The sequence below is a fragment of the Trachinotus anak genome, unplaced genomic scaffold, assembly GCF_046630095.1.
Source record: "Trachinotus anak isolate AG129_WGS33_773 ecotype Australia unplaced genomic scaffold, CSIRO_AGI_Tana_v1 ptg000024l, whole genome shotgun sequence".
Taxonomy (NCBI): Eukaryota; Metazoa; Chordata; class Actinopteri; order Carangiformes; family Carangidae; genus Trachinotus; species Trachinotus anak.
The window spans coordinates 8,297,200-8,312,180 of NW_027273875.1; the positions used below are offsets into that span (position 1 = coordinate 8,297,200).

Genomic DNA, 14,981 nt, shown 5'->3' on the forward strand with positions numbered 1-14,981 from the left:
CTTCTCATCAATAATAGAGGCACAGTGGATTTATAATCGCTGCCAGAGAGGACCCGTCACCTCCAGCCTCCTCCTGCTCAGTGGACAGACAGAGAAAGAGTTAGAGAGAGAAAAGGACTGGAAAGGCAGAGAGCTTGTGGGAATTGAGCCATGTAGTGTGAGTCTCCCTCCCTCGTGCTGTGGAGGGAAATAGGAGAAGTGCTGAACACCCAGAGGTGCACTGAAATTCCACACCCAGTGAGTAGGATAGTAAAGCAAGATGCTGTAATGGCATTATTCAGATTACATCAGTGTGGATGTTATTTAATCCTGGAGGTGAAGTGTAGTTTTGTCTGTTGCTTTGCGTGATGGCAAGACATTAAAAAATGTTTTCTGTAGCGTAATTATTTTCTCTGAGGAATTGATTTTTTAGGTTTTATGTTTACCATGTTCACTATCTTAATTTAGCCTGTTAGCATGCTAAAATTTGCTTATTAGCGCCGAACACAAAGTACAGCTGAGGCAGAAATTTTGACCGGCTGGTGACACCAGAGAAAATGTCAGAGGATCACCAAAGTCAATAAGATACATACTCCAGGGACCTTGAAAGCGTGTACTAAATTTCATTGCAATCCATCCATGTTGAGATTAGAGCTCCAGAACCAGGCTGCTAGCTGCAAAAGTGTATACATGGGACTCTCAATGACCCCCGATTGCTCAGAGTAGGTTTACCATGCTGTGATCTCATCCTCTAATGCTGACTCAGTTCAGAGACAGAGTGGATGGGACAGTTTTGCAAATGATGCATGTATGTGTAAACTTCAGTTGTAGCATGAACATTTTAACTCTAACTTGTGCTGTTTTTGGCCACTAGTGGCGCTGTGGAGCAACATGCTTTGATGAGGAGCTCCTTGTATTGTTTGTATTTCAGGCTCTACCAGCATGAGCTTGAGGATCGAAATGAAAACTTCATAGGGTACCTTTAATTATTCTAAAGGAAGCAGCGGATAAGACACAACTGCTTATTTATAACCAAAAACAACCTGAAGACCAGTGAACATAACGGTTATAACTCTGGTGAATTTGGCTACACCAAAATAATGGATTATAACAATATAAATATTAACAGGAGAGAGGACTTGCATTGGCCACTTTACATTTATTTGTCCCATTGCATTTGCCTTGTTTCCTTAATTTTCCAAATCTTCTACATTAGGTCATGACTGGGTGGCTACTGTGTATGTGACCTCAATTTAAACATGAAAAACCTCAATGAGAAGTATGTGACACCGCAGCTTGACCTATAATGCCCCACAAATAAACCCCGACAACAACAACCGAGCCCCATCCATGCTCAGACCTTCATTTCCCTTTTCTTAACATTGACTACAAAACGAAAACACAAAGAAAAAAACACATTGACTGTAATAAAGGAAGTTATTGTTCAGCCTACTTTGTAGCCCAGCCGTCCAAAGGAGACCCAAGAGAAGTCTGAGTTAAAAGGAACCCAAATGAAAAACAACATCAAACACACACAAGTAAGAGAGTTGGCAGCTGTAACAAAGATAGTAAGGACATTACAACTTCACACCCATTTTTTATTTGGCTGATATTGGCACTCAATAAGAAGAGTGTATGGTGTTAGTGTGTAGCTGATGGCTATTGCAAATCAGCCACTTGCACCATCAGACAGTGCCCAGTTTCAGGAACAAGCCTAAAAATTATCATTGAAGTGGTTGTATTGTACTGAGTTAATTCTATAGATACTAAAGATAATGTTTTTTTCATGTATTATTGTGTATATTGTGTATAATGTGAGGACAGAAAGAAGTTTCATCACGTGGCACAACTACTTTCCATTCAGAGGTTCGGCTTTGTAGTGAGGATTGGCGAACAATAGGTTTTACTGTGGCATTTGGATCAGTGTTTGACTGATACACAGTTATGTCCTTCGCCTGCTATTTTTTTTTTCTTTAATGCATTTCTTTGACAGTTAAATCCCTCCTCACATTTTGCCCTGTTTCTGGTAGCATAACAACAATTAGTTGACTGGTGAAAAGGGACAGTTATCAACCTCGCGATGGCCGTTCCAGTTCTGAAGAAGGCAGATGACAAATCACTGTAACAAAGAGATGCCTCCATCTTTGGGAAGAGAGTCAAATCCTCTTGAAGGCACTTGGGCAGACATCCAGCTCTGCACAGGACTGTGGCTCCAGTCTGCTTAATTAGAGTCTATTCCCACAGGAATATTTAGGCTGATCATCCTGCAGCTCGGCCCAGCCCAGGTCGGCATCAGGCAGCACAGCGCAGACCTGCCCATACAGACTGGTGTACAGCCGAAGTCCTGAGGATGGACAAATAAACATAATTGAGACCTGAGACAACCGCTTTCACTCTTTCTCTCTGTCTGTATGTGTCCAGCAGTTACAGTTTGTCACAGCACAGAGAGATGGCCCCTTGTTTCTGATTATATCCTGAACAAGGATAAAGAGGTGAATACTAATGTAGAGCTGTAACAGGAGTCTGAGTGCTGGGTTTATTTGTCTGTTAGCGATGATTCATTTGATTGTAATGCACTAGCGTGGGATGGAAGGTGATGTGCTGTGATTTATTTTTAACTGTGAAGTTTAAAACTCTGTCCATATTTGCAAGGGAGCATCCTGCTGATACACCAGGACCTCACTACTGGTTTAGAGACTGGACAACATTTTTGGATTTTTGTTTTGATTTTGATTCTTAAGTTAAAGTAATACATTTTCAGTAATGCGCCTTTTCACTTTCTTGCACAGTTAAATGAGGAGATCAATACCACTCTCATGCCTGTATGCTAAATATGAAGCTTCAGTCTGGAAATGTTTAGCTTAGCTTAGCATAAAGGCATGAAACAAGAGGGAAACAGCTAACCCGGCTCTGCCCAAACACATGACCCCTCATAACATCACATGTTGTTTTTATCCTGGCTGTTGCTTCATATTTAACAGACAGATTGAAATGAGAGTGGTATCAATCTTCACATGTAACTCTTGGCAATAAAGTGAACAAGTGTGTTTCCCAAAATGTTGAATTCTTTTGAATGTACCCAGTGGAGTTATGTTGTAAACAAACACAGCTGTTTTCATTTACTATTTTTTCACCAAAACACATTGTGTGTATCCATGATGCCTAAAAACATGTTGTATGCATTTCCTTCATTATAAAACATTTTTAAAGCTAATTTATTTTGAATGTTTTAAAACCTCCATTGGTTACACCCAAGTCTGTTAGCTTGTGGTCTTCTTCAACCTTAATTTGTCTCGTTGCTATATTTCTTGGCATGTTACCAGCACCAGCTGTCGATCAGCATAAGAGCATGAAACCATGGAATGACCGTCATGTCGCTTGCGTGAATCCACATCAAAGTAGGGACCCGCTTTTAAAAACATTGCTAAATAGCACCACTAGTGGTCAAAAACTCTACAGGAAATTTATACCAGTTGTCCTTTTCTCAGTCATGTCTTGGGTACACTGATTGCCCGCCATAAAACCATCATCACTGTATATGATCCAGATTCAACCTTCTTCTCAATTCTACAGTCTGTTTCCAGATGAAAACATTCCTTAGCTGCACTGCTTATCCTTCAAGGGCTGCTGGGGAGGCTGGAGCCCATCCCATCTGACATTGGGTGAGCGGAGGAGACAGGCCGCCAGTCCAGCTGACATACAGACACAAACAACTATTCACGCTCATATTCACACTTTACACCCACGGGTAATTTTTCCGTGCGTGGGTTTCTTCTGGGTATTCTGGAGGAAACTGCACCACAGTGCCGCCCTAGATGAGAACAGCTGACTGGGAATGGCACCCAGGCTATCATTTCCATTCAATGAGCATTAAAAATTTAGGAGCTAGTCGGTACAATCAGTACTGCAGGTTGCTTCTCCAAGGTCCTCTTTTCTCTGAGCTGTTTGGAGAGACAGTTTTGTTAGAAATGGATTTTGACAGAGAAGAAGATATGAGTCCTGTGACACTAAAGGTGTTGTTCTCTCAGTGACTGTAGTGCCTGACCTCCTCCGGGTTCCTGGTGGTTTCATGTCCTCACAAAAAGCGATTATCTCAGGGGACCATGAAACTGGAGCATCAGGATCCTAAAAATATTTGTTATGCCCAGATGCTTTTTGTTTTTTTTTCAGAGCTCAGCAAATCAAATGAAATGATCCTTTACCAGAAAATTCACCAGGCTCATTTAGTCACACATGGAAATAATCTTTTTCTTCATGCAAGTCAAAATATTTTCAGGTTGTTTTGAAAAGAAGTACTTGACACAGAAGTGGTAACTCAATCAACCAAAGGAGCATGAGAGTGAAAAATCAACAGTGAATGACTTTGAGGCAATATTTGACTGTTTGAAATATTTTATTCATGACTGCAGTAGCATATTAAAACTATTGCACTATTTATCAAAACAAGATACATACTATATGTTTGTGAACTTTTCATTCGCTATAACTAACAAGTTAAATAGAAACACGAACACTCCCACGTCATTATTTGTGTTGGTGTGCCTCGTTGCCACAGTAAGCCATAAATGTTTACAGTTGATTATTTCCTAACAGCTAAATGAGTTTTCAGAAACAGCAGCTGAGGTGTCAGGTTTTGACACTCGTGTGTGAAGTGTGAAGTCTTGTGCTTTCTGCCTGAGTGTGCAGCTGACAAACAGGAGTTGTACCCAGCCACTCCAGGCGCTGCAGCTTCGTTACGTGCTCGCTGCGTTGTAGCGCTGGGGTCACTGCAGCCCCCCTCCCATGTGAAGGAATAGCAAATCAAGGCATTTTGGAAGACAACAAGCAGAAAAGCTTCCAGGATTTCAGATTTGGTGATTGAGGTGCAAAATGACCAACACAATGAAATAATTTTGCATTTCCTAGGAAAATAATTGGATTTATTGTTGAAATTGCTCAAAGTGTGTAAGCCGGTCGGAGGGCCGACTTTGGAGCATCAAGGACATTCTCTCTTTGCGGAGACAATTACATTGAGGTGACCAGAGAGTTTTAAAGTGCACAGGTGGGAGTGAGAGCACAGGTGTGAGAGGAGTCACTGAATCAAATCATGTCAGACCTAAAAGAAAAACATCAGTAGAAAAATAAACCGCGGGGATGCCTGGCCTTGTTTCAGTTCTGTTTTTTGTTTTTGTTTTTTTCATCTGGGTTGAAGCTCTGTATGAAATCTCTTCAATATGATATCACTTTCTCTCTGGACATTTAACATTTAGATGATTTCAGTGCCTGAGTATACTTAAAAAACTGTGGGCGAGCGTAGAAAGTGAAAGGACAGGGGAAAAAAAACACACACACAAAAAAAAAACAACTATCCACCCCCACAGTATCTTTTTGAAGCTCTGCAGTAGAGAACCAGAATCGAGACAGATATGGAGAAAGTGAGTGCACGTGAAAGGGTGAGAGAGAGAGAGAGAGTGAGAGAGAGAGAGAGTGGGGGGGGGGGGGGGGGGGGGTTGGGGTGTTTGGCTGGTGAAGAAATTTCAAAGAAATCAGCAAGTGCAGCGCTCCCTGTGTCTGCTGGCTCAGACAGGTGCTGTACAACGTTTTAGGTTTAATTAAGTCTCTTGTGCAACTGAGACAAGCGGCGCGGGAAGAGGCAGACTGTAGAGAGAGGGGGAGAGAGAGAGAGCGAGAGAGGTTTGCCGGAGCCTTGACCTTATTTTACATGTTGAAGTTAATGGAAAGGAACAAGCACTGTCATCACAGTTTCTCTCCTCTCTGTGTGTGTCTCATCTAAAAACACACAAATGTACAAATGTGCCCACACGCTCCCTCTTGCCCTTGCAAATGTAGCTTTAAAATGTCTTTCCTTTTTTTTTTTTCCTTTCTTTCTTCCAACCGCTCGCTGTGTGTTATGAAATTGAAGGCCTTTGTCATTTCTGAATCTCAGCCTCTCTAAATGTTCTCGGTGTTTCGAGATGTGTATGTGACTCACTGTGTGTCTCCTCCTGCGACTTGTAGGTGGTGACCTCGGGAAAAAACAGCAGAGGATACCACTACATCCTCGCCAACTTGGTGAGAGCTCACAACATGACACAATTTAACACAACACAGTAAAAAAAAAAAAAAAAAAAAGGAAACACAGAACATGACTACACAGTGTGATGAAATTCACTGCAAAGACATGCAACACTCAATATGTACTTATGATAGATTTCATGATGGACAAGCTCGAGCAGTTTTTAAATGTTTTTTTTTTCTTTGCTGCTAATGATTCCTTGCTCCACTACCAGCCAGTTATGCTCTTTGCTCTCAGGGTTTTTCCAACATGAGCCTCGACAGGGTCTTTTCTGGTGGAGCCAACATCACAGGTTTCCAGATCATCAACCCAGACAGCCCCATCGTCCAGCAGTTCCTCCAGCGCTGGGAGCGCCTGGATGAAAGAGAATTTCCAGAGGCCAAAAACACTCCGCTGAAGGTCAGAGAGGAATAGAGTCGATGCTGCAGTTAGATTTTATTCAACATCTTCAAAGAGCCTTTTTTTCCTCTCCACTTTTTCTTCTAAGTTTTAAAGTAGTAACTGTGCTTAAACAAGAGAAATATGTCAGTCTGAATCTTTTCACTAAGACGCTGCTAAAATAACTTGTCACCTGCTTGTCCTTGAATAGAGGCGGCTTTCATACTCCGACAATTTTTATGTCAATCATAATGGCTTTGATTTTCTTACTTTTTACATCAGTGCCACTGCTCTCTGTGCATATCAAGTGCTGCTGCGGAAATAGTAACCTTGCTGTGGTTGCAGTACAGTGTTTGCGTGATGTCACTGGTGGGTCACCGGGGTTTCTTGTGGCCTCTGTCACAGTATACATCAGCGCTGACCCACGATGCCATCCTTGTGATTGCGGAGGCCTTCCGGTACCTTCGGCGGCAGCGAGTGGACGTGTCTCGCAGGGGGAGTGCTGGTGACTGCCTCGCCAACCCTGCTGTGCCCTGGAGCCAAGGCATCGACATAGAGAGAGCCCTTAAAATGGTAGGACTGAGGGCGCTTTCTGTCTGTGATTGTTATTTTTGCATTCTATGGTTGAATCTTTGCTTTATCTCACTCTTCACTCTGTTCCGCTTCAAAAAAGATCAATTTTACTGTTGGAGGATCAAACTATCTTTTTCTGTTTTTCCTCATCTTCCTGTTTCTTTCAATCTTGAGAGATCACTAAACACCAAGCCACAACTTAACAAATCATGACTTACATCTATGACCATTATTGGGTAGACATGTGCACTTAATTTGTACATGAATAAGTGCCGTAACCAATCCAGCACCATATTTCATTCATATAGCACAATTAAATATTCTTAAATTTGTCAGTTCCTTACTGCAATGTGAGAAAATTAACAACTTAATGAAATATTTCAGTTGTTCTGACCTATAATCTTCCCTTTGTCTCTGCAAAGAGTGAAACAATCTTTCCCATCTTTAAAAAATCTGACCTTTTCCATAGTTTTGCACAATATTACAGACTTGCTCCCCCTCCACAATAATCTGATTGGTCCAAAACCAGACCTCTTAATCAGCCCAAACACTTACCTTTCAAATATACTTAGAATATAAGAAAAAACATGATTCTGTTGGAAATGTGTATTAAACAAACTACACAACCAAAAGGCACTGTGGAAAACGTTGGACCATTTGTTGCATGTTTTCATGTGGAGTTTGCTCACCTGCTGTGTGTGAGGAACAGGTGTCATCATTCCTTTCTCGGTGCCTGGCAGGTCCAAGTACAAGGTATGACAGGAAACATCCAGTTTGACACGTTTGGTCGGCGATCTAATTACACTATTGATGTGTACGAGATGAAGACAGGAGGCCCCAGGAGGGTAAGTGAGCACCTAGCCTTGAAAACACCAGTCATAGTTTCAGTCATGTGTAACTACCCTTTGCTGGATTAGCGTATGAAATAGATATTAGTGCTGCATGTTGATGAATACAGGCGAGTTTCAGGCAGCTTTGTGATATGGATCTTGATTTCTCCTGGCATGCTGGCAGCACATGAGTTAGTGTTGATTCTGATTTGGACAGAAGCAAGTCTTGCAAAGCCAGCCCAAATCATGTGAGCACACATTCCCCCTGAGACTTGAATCTGGAAAACATCCACTGAGAATCAGCTGAGCCCTGCAGATAGAAGCTGGACCAGTCTACAAAGTGTTGGGGATTGGTAGTTCAGATGATGACATGGCTCAAAACTCAGAAACCTCATGAAGAAACAAAGTGTAGCTGCACAATGAGGCATCACTCTGCTGCTGCAGGGCATTTGTTTCGCCTCACACTTATTCAGAAACTGATAATAGTCAACAATTTAGAGGCATTTTTCAAGATGAGCTACCAAGTATTTCCAAATTGAAAATTTGATGCTAAAACCGCTGACAGCCCAGTGAGTGGTGCATGTGTGAACATTTGATATGTTTCATGTTGACGCCTGAATAAAGCACAGAGCTGTCAGTTACTTGAAGTGACATCAAGCAGAAGCCTACGCAGCTCTAGCAGACAACAACAAGCAAAGTCAAGCTTGTGGGCCGGCTTTGCAAGATTATAAGTAGCTGATATTATTATATGTATGCATTTCATATTTAAATGTGACTTCAGTTTTCAGCGTTTTCTTCGTGGAAATCCTCTGACAAAGGCTTTAGACCATCATCGCGGTAAAACTCTCCATTAATACCCTCTGTAATGATGCTGTGAGGTGGGTTAGCTTGTGAGGCGGGTTTTACAGCTTAAATCCTATCAGGAGTATTCACTTGCACCTACTTGTACCTGCCCCTGTAGGATTAGAGTGCAACTTAAATTAAAATGCATGTTTATTTTATGCTGTAGCATAGAGATGCACACTGTAAATCAGTATCAAAAGGAAGGAAATCAGTGTTTTTGGCCATATACCCATTTAACATATTTTATCTTACACTATATTTGAAAACAGATTACCCCTAGACATAAACAGAAAAGAGCTGTGAGCTGTGGGACACATTCGCTTCCCTCTTCAGTGTGTCCATTTTCTCTACAAGCATGGACACAAGTCCGGTCTTCTGCATTGACTTACTAAACAAGCCAGCAAACATCCACAGGGGGAAATGTTCACTTGCTCGAAACAGTCATTTAGCTGGTTAGGTTGACAGCTGTAGCACTTGTCAATGTTGGTTAGTTTAGATACTGAATTAGGTCCTTGATCTTCAATACCACTAACAGAACACTGTCTATCCCTTTATAAGCTTGTAAGACACAGTTACCAGAGCAAGTCTAGTCACAAACACATACATCCAGCTTTAGCTTGGAGGTTAAAAAGTAATTTCTGAAATATATTCCTTTCAGTAATGATTTTTAAAAAAAAAAATTATTAACTGTAAATGTGAAAATTTTACAGCAAAAGATTTACTTTTCTAGTTTCAGTTGGACTTTATATCTCCAGATACATGGGGTCTCATTGTGCCCACTGCTCTGCTGTAATTGGGCTTTGTATAGTTGTGCAGACCAAAGGCAAAAACAATGCCGCCTGAGCACACACATACACAGACCCACAATGCTGGCACAGTGGCTTGGCTAGCTCCACGACCCTGACCTCTGACAGGGTCCCCACAGAAGCTGGCACCAAGAGGAAGTGGCCCCATACTGTCCACATAGCTCAGCTCACAAGGCAACATACATCACAAAGACCCTTTAATCCAAACTCAGTGTGAGACAATCTGCAGTGACAACAGAGTGAGTACTGTGCGTTATAGCTACCAGCTTTTGGGGGACATTGATTTCTTCTTGGCTGAATAAATCAGAGTGTAACAGAAATAATCATAATGCAGCTACTGGAAGCAGACACAGGCCTGTGTTTGTTTTTTTGTTAGATTTTACTGTGTGCTATGTGTAGTATTAATAGAACAGTAGAACAACCTACTGCACGGGCTAGATAAGACACATTTAAATTTATTAGATTTGTCTTACTGGTATTAATTTTATCAGCCTTCGAGGGCTCCACTGGTGCTGCATTCCTGTTATATAAGAGAACATTTGCTGAGCCAGGAATAGATTACTCCTACTCTGCTCAAGTGTAGCTCAGGTGAAGTGAGAAGCACCACTACAAGCTTTTAATAAAACTGTACATCAGGCAAAACCAACACTGTCTCCTGCTGCACAGATAGAGCAGACCAACTTGCATACACTTGGAGGCTCTACTGTAAAAGAAGAAAAAAAAATCTCTCTCTGCTTCTTGTAATAACTGTGAACCTTTATGTCATTTTCAGATCGGCTACTGGAATGAGTACGAAAAATTTGTATATATAATGGATCAACAAGTCACCAACGAGTCCTCTTCTGTGGAAAACCGAACAATTGTGGTCACTACTATTATGGTACACTCTCAAGCAGGTTTTAAGTGTTTCACCTTAAGATTTCTGCCACTCAAGGTCAAGGTGTCCATTGTTGCAATCTGTCCTGGGAGGGTAGAATTATTTTATTTTGAGTTGCTTTCCATCCACTCACTACATGTTGAAACAGTCGATTCACAAAGAGTGTTTCAACTGTATCCGTGTGGGTGCCAAAGCATTTTGGTTTTTTTATATTACAGTGGGCTGTTGTAGTAGTGACATCACAATAACGGCTTTGGTAAAGATAACTATAGAGATAGACACCATCGTATTCACATTCAGTGCATACGTAAGTAAAATGTTTCCCCCTCATAAAGTAAAATGTCGGTGACGCTGGGGACAGCTGTGTCTCACAGGAGACATGAAATGATCTGCACACAAGGACATAAACAACTAAAGGCTGCAACCTTTGGCTGTTTATCTCTGCTCAAATTCACTTCAAGTTACCTAAAGGTTTGGCACTGAATTGTAATGTGAGATTTCTCTAAAACCAGTGCTCCCAGTATATCAGGCCCAGGTTTAGACACAGAGCTAGTGAGACTAGTTACAGACAGTAGATTGCAGGTTAGTAATCATCAGCCATTTTTAAATGTAAGATAAGGTGCGCCTTATCTTACATTTAAAACCATGGCCTCTCGCTCCTTCTGACTTTGCCTATTATGTTTTCATCTTAGGCAAATTCAGAATGTAATAGTCATACATTCTCATTTCAACGTCTGGAAACTCATTATCCTCATGACCAGGCTGGAAACACAGCAGTGTTCAGAGTGAGGGAAGAGAAACAGAAGAGTTCTGTCATTGCATTATTTTCTCACTGTCAGGCATGCCTTTGATTTGAATAAAGACAACTGTTATTTCAGATGCATCACAGTCATCTCATTAACTTCATCTTGCTTTTCTTATGTTCCATAACTTTAAAGAAAATGTCATATTCAATGAAAGGCCACCCTATTATTATAGGGAGCAAACCTTTCATTTTGTCTTTTATAACATTGTACGTGACTGCAGGATGGAAGAGAAGGTAAAGAAGGACTAGCTCAATCAAGAAAGGAGTAAAACTGTTGGATACTCTAAAAGCATCACGTAACAGTCTCCTCTGAAGATGACTTCTATTGTGAGTCAAATAACCTCTGAAAAACATGTACATGCCGTGTGACAAAACAAATCACCATTGATGAATATCCCCAGATGACATCAGTTCATCTACAGGAGGTTTAATGGCAATGACATGTTTTAAATGTTGGAGGAATCACATGATCTTTTCTTGAAATCCGAGGCACAGAGATGATGTGAATCAGTCAAACAACATAATGAAGAAAACAAGCAGATTATTTTACTGTCATGACAGAACAAATGAGAAGCAAATTGAATGAGTATAACTTTGTATTTGGCCACTACTTTTCTGAAGTGGTTGACAAGTTTTCTGCACAAATGAATGAGTCTTCCTGTTTCTGATGTCTTTAATCTCTCTGTTGTCACTGACGTTTACTTTATGAACTGGAAAAGTGCTCCATTCAGCTTGTTCTTCCCTTCTGCCACACTGATGCAAAGCACATGCAACCCCCGCCTGTCGCCCATTTCCACAGATTTAGATTTTGGATGAGGACAGCATGAGGGAGCCCTGACATCCTGCTTTGCCTCCTTTTATATGTGTTAGATGCTTCACTCCTCCCGCTGGTCCAGATGGCCTCTTTACTCCAGCAGCGGCCCGCTTTTTTAGTCTGTCAATCCCCCAGTAACATGCCTGTAACTGCTGTTGTGTAGATGTGTTTAACCTCTGCTCTGTTTGTCTTTTTATGTTCCCCACGTGTTTGTTTGTCAACCCTGCATGCGTGCATGCTACAGTACCAAATCAAGGCCCATGACCTATGAGGTCTGGCCACTGTGAATGTGTGCATTTTTTTCTTTACTATGAACTCAAAATTATGTCTAATTAACAGGAAGCTCCATATGTGATGTACAAGAAAAACTATATGCAGCTGGATGGGAATGACAGATATGAAGGCTACTGTGTCGATTTAGCTTCTGAAATTGCAAAGCATGTGGGGATAAAATATAAGCTGTCAATAGTGCCGGATGGGAAGTACGGAGCCAGAGATCCAGAGACCAAGACGTGGAACGGGATGGTGGGTGAACTGGTTTATGGGGTAAGTGTTAGTCTGCCTTGGTCTCTTATGAAGGGAAGGGGGTTAACTGTTTAGCTTTGATCAATTCCTGCTCATTAGATTATTGTAAACCATAATAAATGCCTTGAAGTGTCCTTGGTACTTGAACAGAAGAGAGGTTTTATAAAACTTCCTCAGTCCAGAATCAAACCAAACCACATACAGTATGATGCAAGTTTATAGTGAATATCACCATGTGAAATATTCAGCGTCACCAGCTTCACCTCACTCACTCTGAATTGTCTGATGACAGAGTTGTCTTTGGTAATCTGATAATTCAAAGATAATGCTGATAATCGGTCATGAAAAAACAAACAAACTCATCTCATTTGAAGCACAGCAAAAAGAAATATTGATATCTGGTTGAAGTGGACTTGGTGAGTTTTACAAAGCACTTCTTCAACTGTAAATTCGCCTCGACTGGTTTCATCATCCGTCTTGTGGCTCACTCACATTTGAACTGGCTTTCACAAGACGATTTGCATCTTTTATGAGACCTCAGCTGCTGAATGAATAATGTAAAAAAAGAATCTCACACGGCAGGCTGGGATCCAAACAAATCTGCATGCAAACACTGCTTCAGTGCAGATTTCTCAGTTTAACACCTGTTGTTTGTGCAGTTATGAGTTCACCAGTATTAACAGCTTAGATGAACAGGGGTAACCCCCTGTGGTAATTGAAATGGCCATGACAAGTCCCCAGCTATATTTCTGCGTCAACAATGAATTTGTATTGCCAATAATGAGCCACTCAGATGTAAATGAGCTCATACAAGAAAAAATGCATTCAATTGAGAGCCCTCCTAACTTTATCTAAGATGTGAATCATCTAGGTTAAATATTTCCATGGTTTTAAGTCAGAGTGTGGCCCAGTTACAGTACCACTCTCCCCTGCAAGCCTTTGTCGCTGCAGTGAGATACTAATTGATGAGGCTGTCAGGCGTTGCAGAGGATCTGACGAAGGTGAATTTAACAGGCTGATTCACATTTCATGGACTCCTTACATAATCTCCTCCACCTCGGTCTTCCAACCCTCCGCTTGATTCATGGAGGAGATTTGGATCGAGACAAAGACATTAGCCAACACAAATGCTGAGTGACTCATTTTCAAATGGCAGCCTCACTCTCGCTGCCGTTATCACAGGTCTGACGCTCAGTATATCTAAGCTGCTGAATTTCACTGTGTCCAATCTCTTTATTCCATGAATTCACTTCCCGTGCTTCCCCGTGTGTATGTGATTATAAGCCAGTGTGACTTATATGTAGATATGGTTATTGGTTTGACTTCAGGTTTGTCAATATTGTCTTAACTAACTAAACACTTTGGTGAGTTATTTGTGATTTCTTCTGTAAGACTAACTCCCAGTGTGCCTGTTCCCATTTTCACAGAGAGCTGACATAGCCGTGGCTCCTCTAACTATAACATTGGTACGGGAAGAAGTGATAGACTTCTCTAAGCCCTTCATGAGCTTGGGCATCTCCATTATGATTAAGAAGCCTCAAAAGTCCAAGCCCGGGGTGTTCTCCTTCCTGGACCCACTGGCCTATGAGATTTGGATGTGTATTGTTTTTGCCTATATCGGCGTGAGTGTGGTGCTCTTCCTGGTGAGCCGTTTCAGCCCATATGAGTGGCATCTGGACGAGAACGATGAGGCCAAAGACCCTCAGAGCCCCCCTGACCCTCCAAACGACTTTGGGATTTTTAATAGCCTGTGGTTCTCCCTGGGTGCCTTCATGCAGCAAGGATGCGATATCTCACCAAGGTTGGTTGTTGTGTTCATTCTCCACCACCTCTCAGTTGTCCTCGTCCTCTCTCTGCATTTTATAGTCCCATGCGTACATTTCCATTCTGCCATGGTGCATATAGGTTATTTTGAGATTTGGTGCCGCCGCTGTCCACCTAACCTCATGCTTCACTTCACTGCACTTTCCTCCCATAAAAACCTCACTCTACTGTGCATCCATTTGTTTTTCTAGCTGCATGCTGGCAGTGATGCTTTGCATCCACAAAATAACTTATATCCACCATGCTGAGGGCTGTAAAATGCACAGGGGTCATCACATTTCATCCAAAGTAGCTGCTCGACTTCCTCATGACTCTTGGAGGGCTACCGTGTTTTTGCTGCATGTCCCGTTTTACGGTCATCAACTTGGTGCATATAATGTATTTTGTGTGGAAAAACCGTCATCAGCACCATAACTACATGATGTATTGTCCCAGTACAATGGCCGTCCACTCTATTCATTCAGTCATCCATCCATCTCTTCACTCATCATCACTGTTGTGGTGTCCCTGATCTCTTCGTCGAGGATCCCCGCTTCTGACATCTTCTCTTCTGGGAATTTCAAAGATTGTAAAGAATCTGGTGGAAGACAAGTGACAAGAAATTTTCACAGATTCAGATTAATTTGATATTGAATGGAGCCCTCCATTAATGGATTAATGATGTGCCACTGG

The 14,981-nt window shown here is 41.6% G+C and overlaps 1 protein-coding gene across 6 annotated transcripts in view; it reads left to right on the forward strand.

The window, feature by feature from the left end:
* Positions 1 to 14,981, forward strand: part of gria3a (glutamate receptor, ionotropic, AMPA 3a) — a 66,895-nt gene that overhangs the window by 30,860 nt on the left and 21,054 nt on the right. For all 6 annotated transcript variants that reach the window (XR_011684851.1, XM_071460260.1, XM_071460262.1 and 3 more), the window contains exons 5-11: positions 5,977 to 6,030; positions 6,272 to 6,433; positions 6,818 to 6,985; positions 7,726 to 7,830; positions 10,237 to 10,344; positions 12,300 to 12,506; positions 13,913 to 14,286. Coding sequence is in view for 5 of the 6 variants with exons in the window: in XM_071460260.1 (XP_071316361.1) it covers positions 5,977 to 6,030; positions 6,272 to 6,433; positions 6,818 to 6,985; positions 7,726 to 7,830; positions 10,237 to 10,344; positions 12,300 to 12,506; positions 13,913 to 14,286 (1,178 nt within the window). In the remaining variant the exon portion in view is untranslated. The remainder of the gene's footprint in view (positions 1 to 5,976; positions 6,031 to 6,271; positions 6,434 to 6,817; positions 6,986 to 7,725; positions 7,831 to 10,236; positions 10,345 to 12,299; positions 12,507 to 13,912; positions 14,287 to 14,981) is intronic.